This window comes from Oncorhynchus tshawytscha, linkage group LG01 (genome assembly GCF_018296145.1).
Source record: "Oncorhynchus tshawytscha isolate Ot180627B linkage group LG01, Otsh_v2.0, whole genome shotgun sequence".
In the NCBI taxonomy this organism is placed as follows: Eukaryota; Metazoa; Chordata; class Actinopteri; order Salmoniformes; family Salmonidae; genus Oncorhynchus; species Oncorhynchus tshawytscha.
The window spans coordinates 73,059,621-73,083,512 of record NC_056429.1 but is presented as its reverse complement, the minus strand read 5'-3'; the positions used below and the strand labels follow the sequence as shown (position 1 = coordinate 73,083,512).

General features: G+C 40.0%; 1 protein-coding gene across 3 annotated transcripts; it reads left to right on the top strand.

Annotated features, from left to right (window-relative positions):
• The first annotated feature begins 1,338 nt into the window (after positions 1-1,338).
• On the top strand, positions 1,339-23,234 carry LOC112256433 (S-adenosylmethionine synthase). Of its 3 annotated transcripts, none has more exons than XM_024429700.2 (9): positions 1,339-1,605; positions 5,859-5,936; positions 6,473-6,595; positions 8,455-8,711; positions 18,394-18,519; positions 21,673-21,765; positions 21,944-22,126; positions 22,329-22,462; positions 22,783-23,234. In XM_024429700.2, the coding sequence occupies exons 1-9, from the start codon at positions 1,536-1,538 to the stop codon at positions 22,883-22,885; spliced, it is 1,167 nt and encodes a 388-aa protein (XP_024285468.1). In that variant the 5' UTR covers positions 1,339-1,535; the 3' UTR covers positions 22,886-23,234. The 3 variants fall into 3 exon arrangements, with proteins under 3 accessions (XP_024285468.1, XP_042181283.1, XP_024285477.1); XM_024429709.2 differs by lacking the exon at positions 1,339-1,605 and adding an exon at positions 5,022-5,123; XM_042325349.1 differs by lacking the exon at positions 22,783-23,234 and having other exon boundaries at positions 22,329-22,466.
• The last annotated feature ends 658 nt before the right edge of the window (positions 23,235-23,892 follow it).

Below are 23,892 nucleotides of genomic sequence, written 5' to 3'. Positions count from 1 at the left end.
ACCTTTCAACACCCTGCATTATCACATTCATGCATGCAAAACACTTACTTACACTACTGATTACTGATTACACACACCATTGTATATTGTACTTAGTTTACTTTACTTAATAAATATATGTTTTGTTACTCCTTATCTCCACGTTGTCTCCCTTTTGTTACGGGCTTTGAGCCAGTTCGTGACAAAGGAATGAAGCAACAATAGAGAGAAAAAGAAGAGGTAGGCTAATAACATTAGGGGAAATATTATGAATGTGTCAGCTATACTAATTATACAAATAGGCACTATTATGTTTCAAAATTAAAATCAAATTCTGTAGCATATACTGCACCAGAATCGTATGTTCTCTTCTGCTTTATCATTGAACGAGAATTCCAAGAGTGTGCAAAGCTGTCATCAAGGCAAAGGGCTACTTTGAAGAATCTAAAATCTAATATATATTTTTATTTGTTTAACACTTTTTTGGTTACTACATGATTCCATATGGGTTATTTCATAGTTTTGATGTCTTCCCTATAATTCTACAATGTAGAAAATAGTAAAATAAAGAAAAACCCTTGAATGCGAAGGTGTGTCCAAGCTTTTGACTCATACTGTACATTGGATAACAGCACAATCATTTGGGCTTGGGCTCATTAAATGTCATTAATGTAGGGCTCATAAAATGTAGGCTATTTAATATATGGCTCAGGTAGCATCAGGTATGCATTTTCATGCTGATCAAATCGCTAATCAAATCCAGACACATTTATATGCTTTATAATGCTTTTGAATGACACATCCGGCTTTGGTGGAAAATACTGGGTCATAAGTGATTTATTCCCAGGATGGAACATTTGTAAAATACTGGGAAAATATTCAACCCTAACATCAACTATAGAAATGTTTATATTGTTCAATTCTCTCCATCTATTTTCCTATAAATAAAATGTGTTTTTTAAAGACCAAGTTATATTGCCAAACCAAAGTAGCTGAGGAAAGGTAGTTAGCAAGGTAGATTGCGTCATCTATAAAAGCCTCTCTCTTTCTCTCCTGCTTCATACCTTTACACAGCCCCAGCTCAATCCTAATGGAGAGCTAACCAACCCGGAGGATAGAGGGGAGTGATAGTTTGCTTTCTACAGCCCAACAAAAGTATCTGGACTCCAGCAGCACCCCGTGGACGACAGAAGTTGTAGATTCCTTCCACCATTCAGGATTGTGGAAAGAACAAGGGTTGAATTGGGACTTGACTAAATTTTAAATCCCCTCCTTCAACAACTCCCCCCTGGAATGGTCTGTCCCATGGGTTCACCACATGATGTGTGTGTGTTTTCTCTTAGCCATATATAGGACCATGTGTAGATAGTCCAGGAGTTCTGGATAGAGATCTGGATAGACAGACAGTCAATTGAACGCACGGCTGCAACCCTCACTCTTTCTACCTTCTCGAGCAGGAATATAAAGCTCTCAGCAGATCTATTTGGCTGCTGTTGAAGGAAACAGAGGAACTTCTCTGTGTTTTTGAGTGGTTCTGAGCACCTGCCTATGTCAAAATGAGTGACACTCTGCTGGATGATGAGTCCTTCATGTTCACTTCGGAGTCTGTCGGAGAGGGACATCCAGGTGAGTCTTCTCCTGGTTCCATTTTACTTGCTCTTTACATGCTCTTTACCAGTACTCACAATTTTTTCTAGCCGTGGCCCAACAGCTATAGCAACATGCTCAATGAGAACCTACATCTGTGCCTGTCAGATGAAGTGTGAATAGTTACTCAATGTTGATAATGCACATTATATATTTGTTGCATGGCTACAGTTTGACACAATCAGAGTTCAAGTGTATATAGCCATCAAATTCAAATCTGGATATCAAAGTCAGTTCCAGTACTTTTTTCATACTTCCCCTTTAATCAGGGATTGATTTAGACGGGTGCAATTAAATATCAGGAAGGACAGAAAAACCAGCAGTAGTTTGGACCTCGTGTCAAACTCATTCCATGGAGGGCCGAGTGTCTGAGGGTTTTTGCTCCACCCTTGTACTTGATTAATGAATTAAAGTCACTAGTTAGTAAGGGACTCCCATCACCTGGTTGTCTAGGTCTTAATTTAAACTAAAACCTAAGACACTCTGCGGAAGGAGTTTGACGCCCCTGTCGTAGCGTAGATCTGAATACCCCTGGTATATAGTATGAGATATAAAAGATGGAAAAACACTTTTTGGGAAAGAATTGAACTAAATGTCTACATTTGCTCAAAAACTGATTACCGTGCTGATGTAGAAACACAGCGTAATGGTGCTCTATGACACAAAGATAGTATCTAGTCAGCCACTATAAGACCCTGGAGGTAGTTAATCTGTCTGTGCTCCTGGCAGACACATTTACACATTTACTATGAGAGCATATGGATGGTATTCCATTGATAGACTACCCCCATGGCTCTCTCTTTTTCTCACTCTGTCTCTCTCTCTGTCTCTCTCTCCCTGATGGGGGATATTGAGTAGAGGTCTGGTGTAGAGTTGCATTGCTGAGAGAAAGGGAGAGAGAGAGTGATGTATGCTCCCACAGTACACTATTGCCAGCACGCACACACATTCACACAAACAGTCTGATGATGCATCACCCACCAATACAAGCACAGCGGTGGGCCGATAGTGACACACAGTACATACATTGCTCACACTGTTCCACAGAAATCAGTAAATCAATTAAGTTTGATAAGTTGTGGTGTGTGTGTTTTTTTTGGGGGGGGGGGTACAATGTTGCAGTTTGATTGGCTCTTATTTTAACATGTTCATTCTGCTAAAGCAATCAACGGTCTGGGGTCCCGTACACTCCGTCCCCTCCAACCATGTTAACTCCAACCACGTCCAATCAAAAATGCTAAAACCTATTCTGCCCTCTTTGGGTGAAGTGAAGAGAAAAAAATGGGATGTGGTACTTAGAGGACTTTTTTATGCATGATAGTACTTTAAAAAACTGTCAATATTTTGAGAATAATGTGGCAATAATTCAAGAATAAACAATGAAGCAGGGGTTTTACGCAAAGGTGTTTGTGGGAGGGTTAATACAGGTAACCACACAGACTTCAATGAAATAACTCACCTGAGTCTGTGTCATTCCTCCTTCTGAAAATAATCTGTGGCACAACTTCTTCCAGGTCCTAATAGGCCTACTTATAATAATATGGTTATTATGTGCTAAAATAGATAGGATTTCCTTGTTACTAAAGCCAATTCTAAAGTATAGTTTCACCAGGTCATCTAACTTCATGCATTTCAATGGTGGCGCACACAGCAACAGGGAGCCAGGGCGAAAAAAAACTATCCAAGTATCACCACCCATTGCCGTTGTTTTCTCTCTTCACTTGGCCCTAATACTCTTCTGTAGTTAACAGTATGTAACAGTACAGTGTATTGGTATTTCTATATTGCCTTTAAATTGTTTAACTTGGGTCAAACGTTCCAGGTAGCCTTCCACAAGCTTCCCACAACAAGTAGGGTGAAATTTGGCCTCTTCCTCCTGACAGAGCTGGTGTAACTGAGTCAGGTTTGTAGGCCTCCTTGCTCACACACGCTTTTTCAGTTCTGCCCACAAATGTTCTGTGGGATTGAGGTCAGGGCTTTGTGATGGCCACTCCAATACCTTGACTTTGTTGTCCTTAAGCCATTTTGCCACAACTTTGGAAGTATGCTTGGGGTCATTGTCCATTTGGAAGACCCATTTGCGACCAAGCTTTAACTACCTGACTGATGTCTTGAGATGTTGCTTCAATATATCCACATAATTTTCCCCCTCACGATGCCATCTGTTTGTAAAGTGCACCAGTCCCTCCTGCAGCAAAGCACCCCCACAACATGATGCTGCCACCCAGGTGCTTCACGGTTGGGATGGTGTTCTTCGGCTTACAAGCCTCCCCCTTTTTCTTCCTAACATAACGATGGTCATGATGGCCAAAAAGTTATATTTTTGTTTCATCAGACCAGAGGACATTTCTCCAAAATGTATGATCTTTGTCCCCTCAGAAAAAAAAATTGTAGATGGTTTTGGAGCAGTGGCTTCTTCCTTGCTGAGCGGCCTTTCAGGTTATGTCGATATAGGACTTGTTTTACTGTGGACAAAGATAATTTTGTACCTGTTTCCTCATCATCCAGCATCTTCATGAGGTCATTTGCTGTTGTTCTGGGATTGATTTGCACTTTTTGCACCAAAGTACGTTAGTCTCTAGGTGACAGAACGCGTCTCTTTCCTGAGCGGTATGACGGCTGCGTGGTCCCATGGTGTTTATACTTGCGTACTATTGTTTGTACAGATGAATGTGGTACCTTCAGGCATTTGGAAATTTCTCCCAAGGATGAACCAGACTTGTGGAGGTCTACAATTTTCTTCTGAGGTCTTGGCTGATTTCTTTTGATTTTCCCATGATGTCAAGCAAAGGCACTGAGTTTGAAGGTAGGACTTGAAATACATCCACAGGTACACCTCCAATTGACTCAAATGATGTCAATTAGCCTATCAGAAGATTCTAAAGCCATCATTTTCTGGAATTTTCCAAGCTGTTTAAAGGCACAGTCAACTTAGTGTATGTAAACTTCTGACCCACTGGAATTGTGATACTGTGAATTATGAGTGAAATAATCTGTCTGTAAACAATTGTTGGAAAAATGACTTGTGTCATGCAGAAAGTAGATGTCCTAACCAACTTGCCAAAACTGTAGTTTGTTAAACAATACATTTGTGGAGTGGTTTAAAAACAAGTTTTAATGACTCCAACCTAAGTGTATGTGAACATCCGACTTCAACTGTAAGTATATTTTAAACCACATACCTTTAGACTTTTACTGAAGTAGAATTTTACTGGGTGACTTTCACTTTTACTTGATGCGATTTCTATTAAGGTATCTTTACTTTTACTCAAGTAAGACAATTGAGTACTTTTCCCACCACTGCCTCTTTTGTTGCTGAGAAAATGCAAACCTGTAGTGTAAAAAACAATACCCCAAAAAATGTGAGTTTAATTGTGAGTTCTAATCCACATAATAATTCACATTTCCTGTTGCTGCAGGATTATTTTGCTGCTGTAGCAAACTGGCTCAAATGAAGATCCTACATCTGTATGTACACCAGGGCTTGAAATACAGTGGTAAATTTAAGATCCAGATTAAGATTATTAATGTGAGATAATGATGCCTTTGGGCATGTGCATCTGTATTGCATAGTTTTGCTTGCCAGGCATAGGATACAGGGCCTTCAGAAAGTATTCCTACCCCTTGACTTATTCCACATTTTGTTGTTTTGCAGTCTGAATTTAAAACAAATCTCACCCATCTACACACAATACCCCATAATGACAAAGTGACAAAGTTTTTAGAAATGTTTGCAAATGTATTGAAAATGAAATACAGAAATATCTCATTTACATAAGTAATCACACCCCTGAGTCAAAACATGTAAGAATCACCTTTGGAACCTGTGAATCTTTCTGGATGTCTCTAAGAGCTTTGCACACCTGGATTGTGCAAATATTTGCTAATTATTATTTTCAAAATGTTTTAAACTTTGTCAAATTGGTTGTTGATAAATGCTAGACAACCATTTTCAGTTCTTGCCAAATACTGCTCTTTTGTACTTTGGGATTATCCCCCAAAAAAGGAATGTGACACTTTTTAAAGATTTCACGAGTTCAATGGGTACAATCCTGTTCATGAGGATATTATTAATTCGCATCACGCTCAAATACACTTTGTTTCGGTGTTTCTTGATTCAAGCCATGTGCTGGGTGGCGGGCATCACTCCAACGACTCATAAATGTATTTGTGTCTGCTTTGTATCCTTTGTTCTTTTCATTTATTATTGTCATCTTTCTGTCCTTTTCCAGACAAGATATGTGACCAGATCAGTGATGCTGTCCTGGATGCTCACCTGAAACAGGACCCAGATGCCAAGGTTGCCTGTGGTGAGTTAGAGGGGGACACATTTAAAGAAAACACACAGAATAACAGGGTCATGGTGAGTGAGGGGACACATTTAAGTGAATCACACAGACCAACAAAGGCAAATGTCCCAAAAGCATTTCACCATGCATTCCTTCTGTTCTGTCTAAAGCTAGCACTGCTTTCTGTTTTGTTTGAACTCAAACCCTTTGATTTTGTCTTACATAACTTCTTAATTTCCAAGAAAAAACTCAAGGAAATAAGCTTATTAGAATAGTTGGGACACACAACACATAAGAAACCCACTGACCCCATATTGGGATATTGACCTAATGTACATTCTACACTTATCTATGTCCACTATGAACTCAAAACTATTTGTTGTTGTTGTTGTTGATTTGTTTCCCAAGGTAGAGGTCTACAAGTTCAAAATACCTTACCAATCAATTACACAACACTTGAGACATACTTACATAGAATACCACTTATCTAAAGATAAGTGTCATTGGTTGTTATTACACAGTTATAAAGTGTTAATGGTTGTCTTCACCCTGTGTAGAGACTGTGTGTAAGACTGGCATGGTGCTGCTGTGTGGAGAGATCACATCCCGGGCCAATGTAGACTACCAGAAGGTTGTCAGAGACACGATCAAACACATCGGCTACGACAACTCAGACAAAGGTGAGAAACAGGCTTCTGTTGTACTCAAACCAGTATGTTTCTACTGAACAAAAATATAAATGCAGCATGTAAAGTGTTGGTCCCATGTATCATGAACTGAAATAAAAGATCCCCGAAATGTTCCATACACACAAAAAGCTTATTTCTCTCAAATGTTGTGCACAAATTTCTTTACATCCCTGTTAGTGAGCATTTCTTATTTGCCAAAATAATCAATCAACCTGACAGGTGTGGCATATCAAGAAGCTCATTAAACAGCATGATCATTACTGTTCATTTCTCTACTCTTCACCTGAAACGGGACCCAGATGCCAAGGTTGCCAGTGGGAGTTAGAGGGGGGCACATTTAAAGGAAACACACAGGGTCATGGTGAGTGAGGGGACACATTTAAGTGAAACACACAGACCAACAAAGGCAAATGTCCCAAAAGCATTTCACCATGCATTCCTTCTGTTCTGTCTAAAGCTAGCACTGCTTTCTGTTTTGTTTGAACTCAAACCCTTTGATTTAGGCTTACATAACTTCTTAATTTCCAAGAAAAAAAATCGAGGAAATAAGCTCATTAGAACAGTTGGGACACACAACACATAAGAAACCCACTGTCCCCATCTTGGGATATTGACCTAATGACACAAGTGTTCTCTTCTCTACCAATGTTGTTTTAGACAATTTGGCAGTACGTCCAACCGGACTCACAACCACAGACCATGTGTAACCATGCCAGCCCAGGACCTCCACACCCAGCTTCTTCATCTGAGACGATCGTCTGAGACAAGCCACCCGGACAGCTGAGGAAACTGTGGGTTTGCATACCCGAAGAATTCGGTTATGCAGAAACCGTCTCAGGTGCGTGCTCATCGTCCTCACCAGTTTCTTGACCTGACTGCAGTTCGGCGTCGTAACCGACTTAAGTGGGCAAATGCTCACCTTCGATGACCACTGGCATGCTGGAGAAATGTGCTCTACGTGGATTTCAACTGTACCAGGCAGATGGCAGACGGCGTGTATGGCGTTGTGTGGACGAGCGGTTTGCTGATGTCAACGTTGTGAACAGAGTGCCCCATGGTGTTGGTGGGGTTATGGTAAGGGGCAGGCATAAGCTGTGGACAACGAACACAATTGCATTTTATCGATGGCAATTGGAATGCACAGATATACCGTGACGAGATCCTGAGGCCCATTGTCGTGCCATCACCTCATGTTTCAGCATTATAATGCTCGGCCCCATGTCGCAATGATCTGTGCACAATTCCTGGAAGCCGAAAATGTCCTAGTTCTTCCATGGCCTACATACTCACCATACATGTCACCCATTGAGCATGTTTAGGATGCTCTGGACCAATGTGTACGACAGCGTGTTCCAGTTCCCACCATTATCCAGCAACTTCGCACAGTCATTGAAGAGGAGTGGGACAACATTCCACAGGCCACAATCAACAGCCTGATCAATTCTATGGGAAGGAGATGTCGCACTGCTTGAGACAAATGGTGGTCACACCAGATACTGACAGGTTTTCTGATCCACAACCTTACCTTTTTTAAGGTATCTGTGACCAACAGATGCATATCTGTATTCCCAGTCATATGAAATCCATAGATTAGGGCCTAATGAATTTCTTTCAACATACTGATTTCCTTATATGAACATTAACTCAGTAAAATCGTTGAAACTGTTGCATGCTGCATTTATATTTTTTTGTGAGTGTTCTACTATACTATAGTGTAGATTGCATAATGTAGAAAATCAGAAACATACTAGAGGATGAATCATGACCCTCTGTCTCTCTTTTCCTCCCTCTTTCTCTTCCCCTCCATCTCTCTCTTTCTGTCCCTACCTTTCTCCCTCCTCTCTCCCCAGGTTTTGACTATAAGACGTGCAATGTGTTGGTGGCTCTGGAGCAGCAGAGTCCAGACATTGCTCAGGGTGTCCACATCGACAGGAAAGAGGAGGATATGGGAGCTGGAGACCAGGGTCTGATGTTTGGCTATGCTACAGACGAGACAGAGGAGTGCATGCCTCTCACCATCGTCCTGGCTCACAAACTGAATTCCAAGATGGCCGAACTCAGACGCAACGGAACCATCCCCTGGCTCCGCCCCGACTCTAAAACACAGGTGAGACTGAGAGAATTACCAATGAACTCTCTCTCTCTCACTCTTTCTCTCTCTGGGGGGGATATACAGTTGAAGTCGGAAGTTTACATACACCTTAGCCAAATACATTTAAACTCAGTTTTCCACAATTCCTGACATTTAATCCTAGTAAAAATTCCCTGTCTTAGGTCAGTTAGGATCACCACTTTATTTTAAGATCGTGAAATGTCAGAATAATAGTAGAGGGAATGATTTATTTCAGCATTTCTTTCTTTCGTCACATTCCCAGTGGGTCAGAAGTTTACATACACTCAATTAGTATTTGGTAACATTGCCTTTAAATTGTTTAACTTGGGTCAAACGTTTCAGGTAGCCTTCCACAAGATTCCCACAATAAGTTGGGTGAAATTTGGCCCATTCCTCCTGACAGAGCTGGTGTAACTGAGTCAGGTTTGTAGGCCTCCTTGCTCGTGCATGCTTTTTCAGTTCTGCCCACATATTTTGAGGTCAGGGCTTTGTGATGGCCACTCCAATACCTTGAATTTGTTTGCCACAACTTTGGAAGTATGCTTGGAGTCATTGTCCATTTGGAAGACCCATTTACAACCAAGCTTTAAGTTCCTGGCTGAATTCTTGAGAAGTTGCTTCCATATATCCACATAATTTTCATCCTCATGATGTCATCTATTTTGTGAAGTGCACCAGTCCCTCCTGCAGCAAAGCACCCCCACAACATGATGCTGCCTCCCTCATGCTTCACGGTTGGGATGGTGTTCTTCGACTTGCAAGCCTCCTCCTTTTTCCTCCAAACATAACGATGGTCATTATGGCCAAATAGTTACATTTTTCTTTCATCAGACCAGAGGACATTTCTACAAAAGGTAAAATCTTTGTCCCCATGTGCAGTTGCAAACCATAGTCTGGCTTTTTTATGGCGGTTTTGGAGCAGTGGCTTCTTCCTTGCTGAGAGGCCTTTCAGGTTATGTTGATATAGGACTCGTTTTACTGTGCATATTGATACTTTTGTACCTGTTTCCGCCAACATCTTCACAAGGTCCTTTGTTGTTGTTCTGGGATTGATTTGCACTTTTCGCACCAAAGTACGTTAATCTCTAGGAGACAGAGCGCGTCTCCTTCCTGAGTGGTATGACAGCCGAGTGGTCCTATGGTGTTTATACTTGCATACTATTGTTTGTACAGATGAACGTGGTACCTTCAGGCATTTGGAAGTTGCTCCCAAGGATGAACCAGACAAATGGAGGTCTACACATTTTTTTTCTGAGGTCATGGCTGATTTATTTTGATTTTCCCATGATGTCAAGCAAAGAGGCACTGAGTTTGAAGGTAGGCCTTGATATACATCTACAGGTACTCCTCCAATTGACTCCAATGATGTAATTTAGCCTATCAGAAGCTTCTAAAGCCATGACATCATTTTCTGGAATTTTCCAAGCTGTTTAAAGGCACAGTCAACTTAGTGTACTGTATGTAAACTTCTGACCTACTGGAATTGTGATACAGCCGATTATAAGTGAAATAATCTGTCTGTAAACAATTGTTGGAAAAATGACTTGTGTCATGCACAAAGTAGATGTCCTAACAAACTTGCCAAAACTATAGTTTGTTAAAAGGTATCGGAGGCAGCATTTTCATTTTTGGATAAATAGCGTGCCCAATTTCAACTTCCTGCTACTCATGCCAAGAATATAAGATATACTATTAGTAGATTTGCATAGGAAACACTCTGAAGTTTCTAAAACTGTTTGATTCATGTCTGTGAGTATAACAGAACTTATGTAGCAGGCAAAACCCCGAGGACTAACCGTTCAGAATTGTTTTTTTTAGGTCTCTGTCTATTCATTGACTTCTCATTGGGAAACGATATTTCTTAGAAACTTGTTTTCAGTTTCTACCGCTTCCAATGGATGTCACCAGTCTTTGGAATTTGGTTGAGGTTATTCCTTTGTGCAATGAAGAAGTATGGCCATCTAGGAACTGCGTTGCACTATTGAGAGTTGCGCAAGACTTGAAAAGTAGCTTGGTTTGTTGTCTTCCTGTATTGAACACAGATAGACCCATCTTCAATTTGATCGATTATTAACGTTTAAAAATACCTAAAGTTGTATTACAAAAGTAGTTTGAAATGTTTTGGCAAAGTTTACAGGTAACTTTTGAAATATTTTGTAGTGACTTTGCGCAATTTGGAAGCTGTTTTTTCTGGATCAAATACACCAAATAAATGGACATTTTGGATATATATGGACGGAATTAATCGAACAAAAGGACCAATTGTGATGTTTATGGGACATATTGTGCCAACAAAGTGCCAACAAAAAGAAGCTCGTCAAAGGTAAGGCATGTTTTACATTTTATTTCTGCGTTTTGTGTAGCGCCTGCAGGGTTGAAATATGCTACCCTCTTTGTTTACTGTTGTGCTATCATCAGATAATAGCTTCTTATGCTTTCGCCGAAAAGCCTTTTAAAAATCTGACATGTTGGCTGGATTCACAACGAGTGTAGCTTTAATTTAGTATCTTACATGTGTGATTTAATGAAAGTTTGATTTTTATATAATTTTATTTGAATTTGCTGCGCTGCATTTTCCCTGGCTTTTGGCCAAGTGGGACGCAAGCATCCCCTATACCATCAGAAGTTAACAAGAAATTTGTGGAGTGGTTGAAAAACAAATTTTAATGACTCCAACCTAAGTGTATGTAAACTTCCGACTTCAACTGTATTAGAAGAGAGGTGGTGTAGGGTTGCATATAGAGAATAAGAGAAAGGGAGAGAAATTAATGAAGAGAAAGAAAGGGAGAGAAAGTAAGGAAAAGAGAGGGAGAACAATTGAGAGAGATAATTTAATTGAAATATAATTGAGAGAGAGAGAGAAGCATGTGGTCCCCACTTGAAACCATGACTCCTCACTGAGAGTTTACTCAGGTGTTACCATGAGACTATGTGACTAGTCTGTTTTCACCCCTGAGTGAGAATGAGTTGACCCCTAACCCTGACCCGTCTGGAGCAAAGGAGACCAGCTGTGGTCTTGTCAATCATAGCAAACGGTCTGGTTCCATTTCAACTTCTACCTCTTCTCATAGCACCTACTCCTTTCAATGTTCACAGATCTAAAAGGATTGGAGAGGTGTCAGTAATGTGGTGGAAGCTCCACTGAGGTTGCCCTAAACTACACGTCTAGCATCCAAGTTGGGAGAAGGAGCAAGGAGCTGAAATGGAACAGACCAAAATCCAATGGATTCTTTCCTCAGGCAGCTGTAACCTTATGGGTAATTCTTATTATGTTATGAGCGGGAAGTAAGAGGGAAGGGTCTTCAGTTTTAGGGGTATTTTTGAATGGGGCTGGAAAAGGAATGGCCCAAACTAGGATCTTGTGAGAGGGATTACATTCAGGCATTAGGGGGGGGTTAAGTTAGTTAACCAAGGCCCTCAGAAAATGTTATTGATATCTGATAACATTGACAGGCACGTGTCTTGGCTTCAGGACTGAACATAATAAAGACAAGCATGTAGCAGAACATGTGATGATATTAATTAACAGTGCAAATTGTCCAAACAGATCCTCAAGGTAGATGGATGATTTTAAATATGTTATTGGACCATAAACAGATATAGCTTTTTAACCTATACGGTCCGAATAATGATGATCCACGCTTCTTTTAAAATATATTTTATAATTTATCAACCCTACAAGCAACACTAGACTCTATTATTATGGTGGGAGATTTTAATATGGTTTTAAATACCTCTATGGACCGTAAAGGAAATCACACTGCAAACTATACCCCTCAGGCACTTAAGGAAATCATGAATGTCATGGATATATTGGAATTAGTGGGTATATGGAGGCTTACTGTAAATACCCTGACCTAGTAAGATATACAGTGAGGGAAAAAAGTATTTGATCCCCTCTCAATCAGAAAGATTTCTGGCTCCCAGGTGTCTTTTATACAGGTAACGAGCTGAGATTAGGAGCACACTCTTAAAGAGAGTGTTCCTAATCTCAGTTTGTTTCCTGTATAAAAGACACCTGTCCACAGAAGCAATCAAACAATCAGATTCCAAACTCTCCACCATGGCCAAGACCAAAGAGCTCTCCAAGGATGTCAGGGACAAGATTGTAGACCTACACAAGGCTGGAATGGGCTACATCGCCAAGCAGCTTGGTGAGAAGGTGACAACAGTTGATGCGATTATTCGCAAATGGAAGAAACACAAAAGAACTGTCAATCTCCCTCGGCCTGGGGATCCATGCAAGATCTCACCTTGTGGAGTTGCAATGATCATAAGGAATCAGCCCAAAACTACACGGGAGGATCTTGTCAATGATCTCAAGGCAGCTGGGACCAACCAAGAAAACTATTGGTTACACACTACGCCATGAAGGACTGAAATCCTGCAGCGCCCGCAAGGTCCCCCTGCTCAAGAAAGCACATATACATGCCCATCTGAAGTTTGTCAATGAAAGTTTTAGAAATTCAGAGGACAACTGGGTGAAAGTCTTGTGGTCAGATGAGACCAAAATGGAGCTCTTTGGCATCAACTCAACTCGCTGTGTTTGGAGGAGGAGGAATGCTGCCTACGACCCCAAGAACACCATCCATACCGTCAAACATGGAGGTGGAAACATTATGCTTTGGGGGTGTTTTTCTGCAAAGGGGACAGGACAACTTCACCGCATCAAAGGGACGATGGACGGGGCCATGTACCGTCAAATATTGGGTGAGAACCTCCTTCCCTCAGCCAGGGCATTGAAAATGGGTCGTGGATGGGTATTCCAGCATGACAATGACCCAGAACACACGGCCAAGGCAACAAAGGAGTGGCTCAAGAAGAAGCACATTAAGGTCCTGGAGTGGCCTAGCCAGTCTCCAGACCTTAATCCCATAGAAAATCTGTGGAGGGAGCTGAAGGTTCGAGTTGCCAAACGTCAGCCTCGAAACCTTAATGACTTGGGTGTGGGACAAAACCCCTACTGAGATGTGTGCAAACCAAGTATTAAGTCATGTTTTGCAGAGGGGTCAAATACTTATTTCCCTCATTAAAATGCAAATCAATTTATAACATTTTTGACATGCCCTTTTCTGGATTTTTTTGTTGTTATTCTGTCTCTCACTGTTCAAATAAACCTACCATTAAAATGATAGATGGATAATTTCTTTGTCAGTGGGCAAACATACAAAATCAGCAGGGGATCAAATACTTTTTTCCCTCACTGAACATGGCGGAGGCTTAATCAAGCTAGTCGTCTTGATTACTTTCTTATGTCATTCTCTCTGGCACCAAAAGTTTAAAAAGTGTTGATAGGGGACAGAATGCGGTCGGACCATCACATAATTGGCATATAAATTACGCTTACAGAATTACCATGTGGGCAAGGATATTGGAAATGTAATCAAAGCCTACTTGTTTTTAACTAGAACAGAATAATTTATAACTGGCTTTTTCTGATATAACGTATGTATAGCAGGTCCCCTTAGTGCATGGGACTCTTTTAAATGTGCCTTTAGAGGCCATGAAATTCAGTACTCATCAATAAAACAAAAGCAATTTAGGTAAAAAGAGTCCATATTAACAAAAGAAATTGAAGGACTAACAGTACAGATAGAGAGCAATCAAAACTGTCCCATAGAGGCACAGGATAAGTTAGAGGAAAAACAAAAAGAAATGGAGGAACTTATTCAAGAAAGATCCAGTGTAATATGTAATAAAAATAAAGCGAACTGGATGGAATATGGGGAAAAATGCACCAAATTATTTTTACATCTTCAACATAGAAATGCTACCAAAAAATGTCTTGTTACAAATGACGGAGTCGCTCAGGATTGACCGAACGATATTTTGAAAGAGGAAGTAAAGTACTTTAAGAATATGTTTTAGTTTCAGTCTCCTCCATTTCCACTAACTGAACCTAATTGTATGGATTGTTTTCCTATTAATAATGTAAAATTAACATCTGTACAGAAAGACTCATGTGAAGGCCAAATTACAGAGGAGGAACTTCTTTATGCATTTAAAGCCTTTAAGTCCAGGAAAACTCCAGGGCTGGATGGCACACCAGTGGAAGTATACCAAACTTTTTTTATATACTAAGAGGACCATCATTAGCATGTTTTAACCACTCCTATATAAACGGTAGATTATCGGACACGCAACAAGAAGGTCTGATTTCATTATTACTGAAACAGGATCCAAGTGGTGTATATATATATATAAAGATCCAGTCCATTAAAAGAATTGGAGGCCTCTTACACTATGATGCAAAAATTATAGCAAAATGCATATTGCATAGAATTAAAAAGGTATTGTCAGATATTATTCATCCTAATCAGACAGGTTTTTTACATGGACGATACATTGGATATAATATATGACAAGTACTGGAAACAATAGAACACTATGAAAAATCTGGGAAACCAGACCTGGTATTCATAGCTGACTTCAAAAAGGCATTTGATAAAGTACGACTGGAGTTTATATGTAAATACCTGGAATATTTCAATTTGGGAGAATCTCTTATAAAATGGGTTAAAATTATATATAGTAACCCTAGGTGTAAAATAGCAAAAATAATGGCTACTTCTCAGAAAGTTTTAAACTGTCCAGAGGAGTAAAACGAGGTTGTCCACTATTGGTATAGCTATTTATTATTGCCTTCGAAAGGTTAGCTGTTAAAATCAGATCCAACAATTAATATCAAAGGGTTAGAAATCCAGGGCTTAAAAACAAAGGTGTTATTGTACGCTGATGATTCATGTTTTCTTTTTAAATCCACAATTTGGATCCCTTCACCGCCTCATAGAGAATCTAGATACTTATTTAACCTCTCTGGATCACAAAACAATTATGTAAAAATAACTTTTACATTACCGTGTAGTTTACCAATAAAATGTTCTGATGGTGATGTGGATATACTCGGTATACTTATCCCAAAATAAATACATGATCTCACTCCAATAAATGTTAATAGAAAGTTAGCAAATATAGATAAGATCTCGCTACCATGGAAAGGAAAATATCTGTCTATTGTGGACAAATCACCATGATTAACTCTTTAGTCATATCCCAGTTGACCTATTTGCCTATGGTCTTGCCTACACCTAGCAAGTAAACTGTTCTTTTATTATATGAGCAAAAATATTCAATTTGATTTGGAATGGAAGGCCAGCAAAAATGTAAAAGGGCCTATTTATATGATGAATATGAATTAGGAGGGCAAAAAGTAAATATTAAAGCATTAGACCTCTCATTAAATGCGTCAGTTATACAAAAGTTATACTTAAATCCGAACTGGTTCTCTAGTAAGAATTTGTCACCTCTTGTTGAATAACTTTTTTCCTTTATTCAGATTACAACCTCTCACTTTTGGTTATTTGAAAATGAAATAATCTCCAAAATATCTCTAATTTTAAAACAAGCCATAGAAATTTGGTTGCAATTTGATTTTTTTCTGTCACCAGAAAAGACAGAAAAAATAATACAACAAATATTGTGGTTAAATTAAATATACTCATTGATTTAAAAAAAAATAAAAACATTTCAATAAATAAATCAAATAAAAAAGGTATCATCTTTGTAAATTATATCATAAACAGGACTGGTAGAGTTATGTCACACATGCAGCTAACATAAATATATGGAAATGTCTGCACTACCCAAAATTAGAATCAATTAATTGCAGCATTACTGCAAAAATGGAAGAGACAAGTGGAAGGGGGTCAAAGTAAGCAATGTCTGTCAGCCCTGCATTAAAGACCAAAATTGGTTAAAGAAAATTGTGATAAATAAAAAATGTATACCAGTTTCATGTATAAATAAAAAATGTATAGCAAAAAAAGACAGCTGTGCCATATAGATTGCAAAAGTTTTGGGAAGAGATTTTCGATGTACCGATTCCATGGCACATGGTTTATGAACTGATATGCAAAACGATCCTGGGTTAAAAACGTATAATTTGTCAATTATTATTATTATTATACAAATGTATTGTTCCAATAGAATGATATATACTGTATGTGGGGGATACAACCTTCCCAGCTCTGCAGATTTTGCTGCGAAGAGACAGAGGCATCAGATCTTTTTTTAAGTACTGTCCATATGTAGCTTGTGTTTGGTCACATGTCCAGGAATGGCTGAAGAATTGCAACATTTACCTGGAGCTAACTCTGCCTTGAATTCTAAATCATTTTATTTATACATTTTTTATTTCACCTTTATTTAACCAGGTAGGCAAGTTGAGAACAAGTTCTCATTTACAATTGCGACCTGGCCAAGATAAAGCAAAGCAGTTTGACACATACAACAACACAGAGATACACATGGAGTAAAACAAACATACAGTCAATAATACAGTAGAAACAAGTCTATATACGATGTGAGCAAATGAGGTGAGATAAGGGAGGTAAAGGTAAAAAAAAAGGCCAAGGTGGCAAAGTAAATACAACATAGCAAGTAAAACACTGGAATGGTAGATTTGCAGTGGAAGAACGTGCAAAGTAGAAATAAAAATAAATCATAATAAATCACAGATAGTGTCACCAGCAAAGCACCCCCACACCATCACACCACACATGCGGAGATCATCCGTTCACCTACTCTACGTCTCAGAAAGACACATGGGTTGGAACCAAAAATCTCAAATTTGGACTCATCACACCAAAGGACAGATTTCCACCGGACAGATTTCCACCGGATGGATTTCCACCGGTCTAATGTCCATTGTTCATGTTTCTTGGCCCAAGCAAGTCTTCTTCTTGTTGGTGTCCTTTAGCAGTGGTTTCTCTGCAGCAATTCTATCACGAAGGCCTGATTCACACAGTCTCCTCTGAACAGTTGATGTTGAGATGTTTGTTACTTGAACTCAGTGAAGCATTTATTTGGGCTGCAATTTCTGAGTCTGGTAACTCTAATGAACTTTTAACAAGGCACACCTGTTAATTAAAATGCATTCCAGGTGGCTACCCCATGAAGCTGGTTGAGAGAATGCCAAGTGTGTGCAAAGCTGTCATCAAGGCAAAGGGTTGCTACTTTGAAGAATCTCAAAAATAAAATATATTTTAATTTGTTGGTTAATTTTTTGGTTACTACATTTGTTGGTTAATTTTTTGGTTACTACATGATTCCATATGTGTTATTTCATAGTTGTGATGTCTTCAATATTTTTCTACAATGTAGAAAATATTAAAAATGAAGGAAAAGCCTGGAATGAGTAGGTGTGTCCAAATTTTTGACTGGTACTGTATATGTATGTGTATTTATATGTATATATATGTATACAGTGGGGCTGTTTTTTTAAAAGTATTTAGTCATTTGCAAATAAATTCATTAAAAATCCTACAATGTGATTTTCGGATTTTTTTTCTTATTTTGTCTGTCATAGTTTAAGTGTACCTATGATGAAAATTACAGGCCTCTCTCATCTTTTTAAGTGGGAGAACTTGCACAATTGGTAGCTGACTAAATACTTTTTTGCCCCACTGTATGTATACTGTATATATTGTATATATTGGAAAATATGCAGACAATGGCATTGATGGAGGCTACAATCTCTCTGCAATATTAAAGCTGATCTACCCCATAAAAATATAAAAAACATGTAGCAGAACAAATATGATAACATATCTCATCTCCTCCCCTCTTCTCCCCCCTCCATCCCTCCCTCTCATCGCTATCTCCTCTTCTTCATCAGGTGACGGTACACTATGAGCAGGAGAATGGGGCAGTGATCCCTATAAGGGTCCACACCGTGGTCATCTCTGTTCAACATGATGACTTCATCGGCCTGGAGGAACAGAAGAAGGTGCTCAAGGAGACGGTACGTACTCAGGGCCTGCCCTCCCATTAGGCAAGATTAGGTGGTCGCCTATGGCGGCACTTGAATTTGGGGCGGCATTTTGAAAATTGGCTACTGCCTTCCCGTGCCCCTGATCGGCTACTACACCGCTGCCGGTGCCCCAGCCACCAGCTCATAGCCATTGCTGCATCTCATAGCCACCCACCCCATTCCCGCTTCTCCCAAAGTTCACTCCCCCTATCCTTGGTAGCTATGGTTATATGTGTGTGTTTTTAGGGGATTATCCAATTGTGAAACATGAATAAAAATGAATCTGCCAATTATTGTATTGTTTTTTATGTTTGTGTGTGATGAAGATGATTGGTGATTAAGGCAGTAGCCTAACCTAGCCTGTTAATGTTAGCTAGCTACTAGTGGAAATCATTTCAGCTAAAGTAAGCTATAGAGATTTGCAACCAAATTTTCTACCATGTCTAAGAGACAAAAACCATCAGGAAGTGAATATATATTTTAAAAAACTGATAAGAAAAGAGGCACAATCTCTAAACCAAAGAAATTTGCTGCTGAAATTGATCAGCATAAAGCAATGTCCATCACCCGGTGTGGAGAACGATAAACCGCCAAGGACAGGCCGTTAATTTGCAGAGAAGGACGAGCCCCCATTCACTGGTTCTAGCAGCCAAGAGGACGAACCGGAGGAGTCTGAGCCATCCACTTCCACAGATGATGACAGCTCTCTGGGTAGACAAGAACAGGTGGTTGCACCAGGCCTAGCCACATCTCCAAACAATGCCGGCAGAGACCTTGCTATCTGGGACACGGACTCAGATTAGTACCTCTACGTCCCTGATGACAGTGGTGCTGCTGCTGCTAAATCCGACTCTCAGACAAAAACATGAAAGATCCCGGTGAGGGGCCCAAATATATGAATGGATCTTTACGGGATATGTTAGTGCGGGCTGGGCCACATCAGAATAAGGAGGGGAATTTCCCAAAAGATTGTTGGTGGCCCAATACAATAGGAGAATGGCAAATGGGAAGAAAGTGGAGAGACCATGGCTTGTTTATTCCAAGAAAAACGATGAAGCCTTCTGTTTTTGCCGCAAACTTCTTTCACACGAGTGCAAATCTGCGCTGGTCAGGAATGGAACCAGGGACTGGAAGAATCTGTGCCACCTCCTCATCTCACAGGAGAAGTCGCATGACCGCCTAGATAGTTTCCAGAGGTGGAAGGAGCTGGAGATCAGGCTGGTGTCCAAACAAACTATCGATGCCCAAGCCCAATTGACGGAGAGACTCTCCATTGGCAGCAGTTGCTGCAGAGGCTCATAGCCCTGATACGCGTAATTGCCACCCAGAACATTGCGCTTGGTGGGACCACTGACAGGCTGAATGAGCCAAATAATGGGAACTTTCTGAAGTTTGTGGAAATGCTGGGTATCTTAAACACAATTCGTTAAGGCGGGGTCTCTGACAGAAAGCTTGTTTTACACTGCTCCAGCGAAACGAGGCCCACCATGCAATTATGAAAGCACTTGTTTCCAAAGCTCAAACGATCTCACTCTTTTTACATTTCTACAGGAATATTACATGATAGGTTAAATATGTTAAATAAAAGTGTTATTTTTATTGTAACAATTGTGGGGTCCTACAATGTGGGATAATAGGTGTCATATTATTAGTCAGAAACTATGTTTGATTGCAACATTGTAACTCTCTGATGCAGCAGTTGAAGTAAAATTCCGTTCTGCCCAGTAATGAACCTCCTATTTGTGCACGCGCGCACCAACTATTTTTTATTGGCCTAATTATAGAATTACATATAGAATTGGAGCCTATTTCGTCCTATTCAAAAACGTAGTAGGCTTACCTGTTTGACAAACACAATTATGCTATCCATAGAAGTCGGTATAGCCAAATCCTCCAATACTGTCGCATGCACTCCTAAAATACCTCCATGTCTGGTAAGGGCTTGGTGTGTTTGGGTGTTAGGGCTCAAATTGAGTGAGGGTATATCTACTGGTACCGCAGGTATAAATACATAAGAAGAATCCAGATTATATAAAGCATTCTATAACAATGAACTCCATGATTCCTCATGGTAGAAACAAGCTTTAAAATGGCCAAAAAAGACGTGACTCCAATGCATATGGGGATATATTGATTCCTCTCTGTGACATTCTGAAGTCGAGCTGCAGCCTATAGTATTCAAGGAGACAAACAAATTGACTTTGCTATTCTGTCCCTATTAATTGAGCTTTTCACTCTCTAAAAAGAGAATATGTCTGTTTAAACCCAGGCAGCTTTTAGGGAAGCACTTCTGTTTTTTTGGTTATTTAATTTTTTTAACCTTTATTTAACTAGACAAGTCAGTTAAGAACAATTTCTTATTTTCAATGACAATCTAGGAACAGTAGGTTAACAGTAGGTTAACAGTAGGTCCAACACTAACCACTAGGCTACCTGCCACTAGCTCCCTACCTGCCGCAATGGAGGAGTAGAGGCTAAGTTGAACCTTACATTTTTCTGCGTTAGAGCGTCTGTCTGGGTGGAAAGGTAACTTTTGAAAGATTAAAATATTTGCAAACAGCATTGCATACAAGACAATCTGGTTTGACATTAGAGAAATATGGTGAGAATGCCTATTTCTCTCTCCATTCTTACCTGAAACTTCTATTTTCATTATCCTATATTCTTTTGAGAATTTTTCAGCCCAACATTTTATTTTGATTGCAAGATGTTTTTCCCCAATCAACACACACAGAAATATATAAAACGAATGTAATAGACATTGGTGATTTAGCCTAATTGTTGTTTAATTTGTAGTGTAGGACTATGAATTGGGCTGTTAACATGTTCCTCCAACTTTTAGCTGAGAAAAAAATTGGCCCAAGACCAAACCTATTGCCAACCCCTGCTGTACATAGTCTAGCGGGGGATGGGAGGTCGGCAGCAGGTTCTTGTCTCGCCTAGGGCGGCAGAATGTTCAGGGCCAGCCCTGTGCATGCTGGATGATATGGCTAGGAAGTTTATTGAAATTCCAATTCAAGTATTTTTTCTAAACTTGGCCAAAGTATCTGTATGGTGTGGCTCTGGTGGTGGATGCAATGTAAAGCACTTTGATGCATTCTGAAAGGCTTCATAAAAATGTACTATATTATTCCCTCCTATCAGGTGATCAAGGCAGTGGTTCCAGCTAAGTATCTGGATGATAAGACCATCTACCATCTGCAGCCCAGTGGACGCTTCGTCATCGGAGGACCCCAGGTGAATGTCATAGCCTAGATGGGTGCAATCACGCATGTAAATAGACACAAGTTCACTCACCTCCCCTACACACACACACAAACACACAGCTCATTCTTTAAAGACCAAAGGATATAATGCAAGATCAAACCTCAAAACAAACACAATATCAACTCCTGCTATCTTCTTCCTCTGCCAGGGTGATGCTGGAGTGACGGGTAGGAAGATCATCGTTGATACGTACGGAGGCTGGGGGGCCCACGGTGGTGGAGCTTTCTCTGGTAAAGACTTCTCCAAGGTGGACCGCTCGGCTGCCTATGCTGCCCGCTGGGTGGCCAAGTCCCTGGTCATGGCCAAACTGTGCAGGAGGGTGCTGGTTCAGGTGAGGTCTTATCATGGTTCTCCTGGTTGTCGTAGTTCTACTCCACAATAAAATAGCAACCAAATACATCAGTTCTCCTGACAGAGCTGACATCAGCTAATGACTTTTGACTTTATATTGTCACTACCACTGTAGGTTTTATCAGTGGTTGTCTCAAAATGTTGACATGAGCATTGAGGGCATTATGTCTGTGTGACTGTAGGTATCCTACGCCATCGGAGTGGCCCACCCTCTGTCCATCTCCGTGTTCACCTACGGCTCGTCACAGAAGTCTGAGAGAGAGCTGCTACATATCGTCAACAAGAACTTTGACCTACGACCTGGTGTCATCGTCAGGTAAACACCTCACCTCTAAAGTCACACCATCTTGTCGTCATCAAAGGAAAACTGTTGTTTGTAATACATAGATAATCTCACACAACAATAAATTAACCATAGAGGTCTATATCAGTCTTAAGGTACATTTTTGTCCATATTATTAGCTCAATGAAAGAACCCATCTCGAGAGCTGCAAAGTTGTAAGTCATGCTTATCATGTCATTGAGAGATTTGTGTGGACATTTACGTTACACAAGCAGTGGTAGTGTACATTTGTGTATTCCGTTACAGGTGTGTCTTTCCCACCTCTGATGTGTGTTTCATGGCTCGCTCCACAGGGAACTGAACCTGAAGAGGCCAATCTACCAGAACACAGCGTGCTATGGCCACTTTGGCCGGAGTGAATTCACCTGGGAAGTCCCTAAAGAGCTCACCTACTAAACATCCCCTCCTGGTGGTCAAATATATAACGAGCTGATGTGGAGATTGAAAACAGGCCCCCTCTACAGGCTACAACCACAAATGGTTCTGCTTTTTCATTGGCTAGTGTTGAGGTTAAAGGGATACTTCGGGATTTTGGCAACGAGGCCCTTTATCTACTTCCGCAGAGTCAGATGAACTTGATTATGCTATCAGATCCCCATAGACTTTCAGTCATTGCGCTAACGCTAGTTAGCATTCGCTCATGAAACTACCTCTACCATTTTTACATAACTGTGTCCAGTATGAAGGAAGTTAGAGGTAGTTTCGCAAGCGAATGCTAACTAGTGTTAGTGCAATGACTGGAAGTCTATGGGGATCTGCTAGCATAATCAAGTTCATCTGACTCTGCGGAAGTAGATGGATGGGCTCATTGCCAAAATCCCGAAGTATTCATTTACGTTTTATGGCTTGGAGTTATGATTAGGGTAAAAGGTAAGGTTTGGACTTGTGCTGATCAATCATTAATGTTGTTGCAGCCCATAGAGTGGGATTTGTTTGTTTATTCTTCTTGTCATCTCTCTTCTCTCTCTCTTTTCTCTCAAACAAAACCAACCATATAATAATCAATAAAGTTAAATATTGAAAAAAATTTAAACTGTGAATATACTGTATAGCAATACATCCCCTCCACTCTGTCCATATCACTTCAAGATGGTGCTATAAATCCTGTATTCATCCATAATCTAAGGGGAATATGTATCTGCAGGTTCAATCAACCAAAGTATATTTATCTTTTATCAGTAGGGTCTTTCTATCCCATCTAATGTTAGGAGGGAGATCACCCTCTAACTTGGGTTTTGGCCGCGGTTACAACTATTTTCTTTGCACTGTATCAAACTCGTTTGTATTATAAGTAGCTCTGTAAAGATCAAATCCACATGAAAGTCTTAATTTTATAATTATCATTGATGCTGCAAGACTTTCTTTTATCTTTTACAGTGCATTACTACTACTACTACAACGAC

Coding starts and splice junctions, on each gene's coding strand:
- LOC112256433 (XM_024429700.2), top strand. CDS start 1,536: ATGAGTGACACTCTGCTGGATGATGAGTCCTTCATGTTCACTTCGGAG. Junction 21,766..21,943: donor TCGTCATCGGAGGACCCCAG/GTGAATGTCATA, acceptor TTCCTCTGCCAG/GGTGATGCTGGAGTGACGGG. Junction 22,463..22,782: donor CGACCTGGTGTCATCGTCAG/GTAAACACCTCA, acceptor CTCGCTCCACAG/GGAACTGAACCTGAAGAGGC.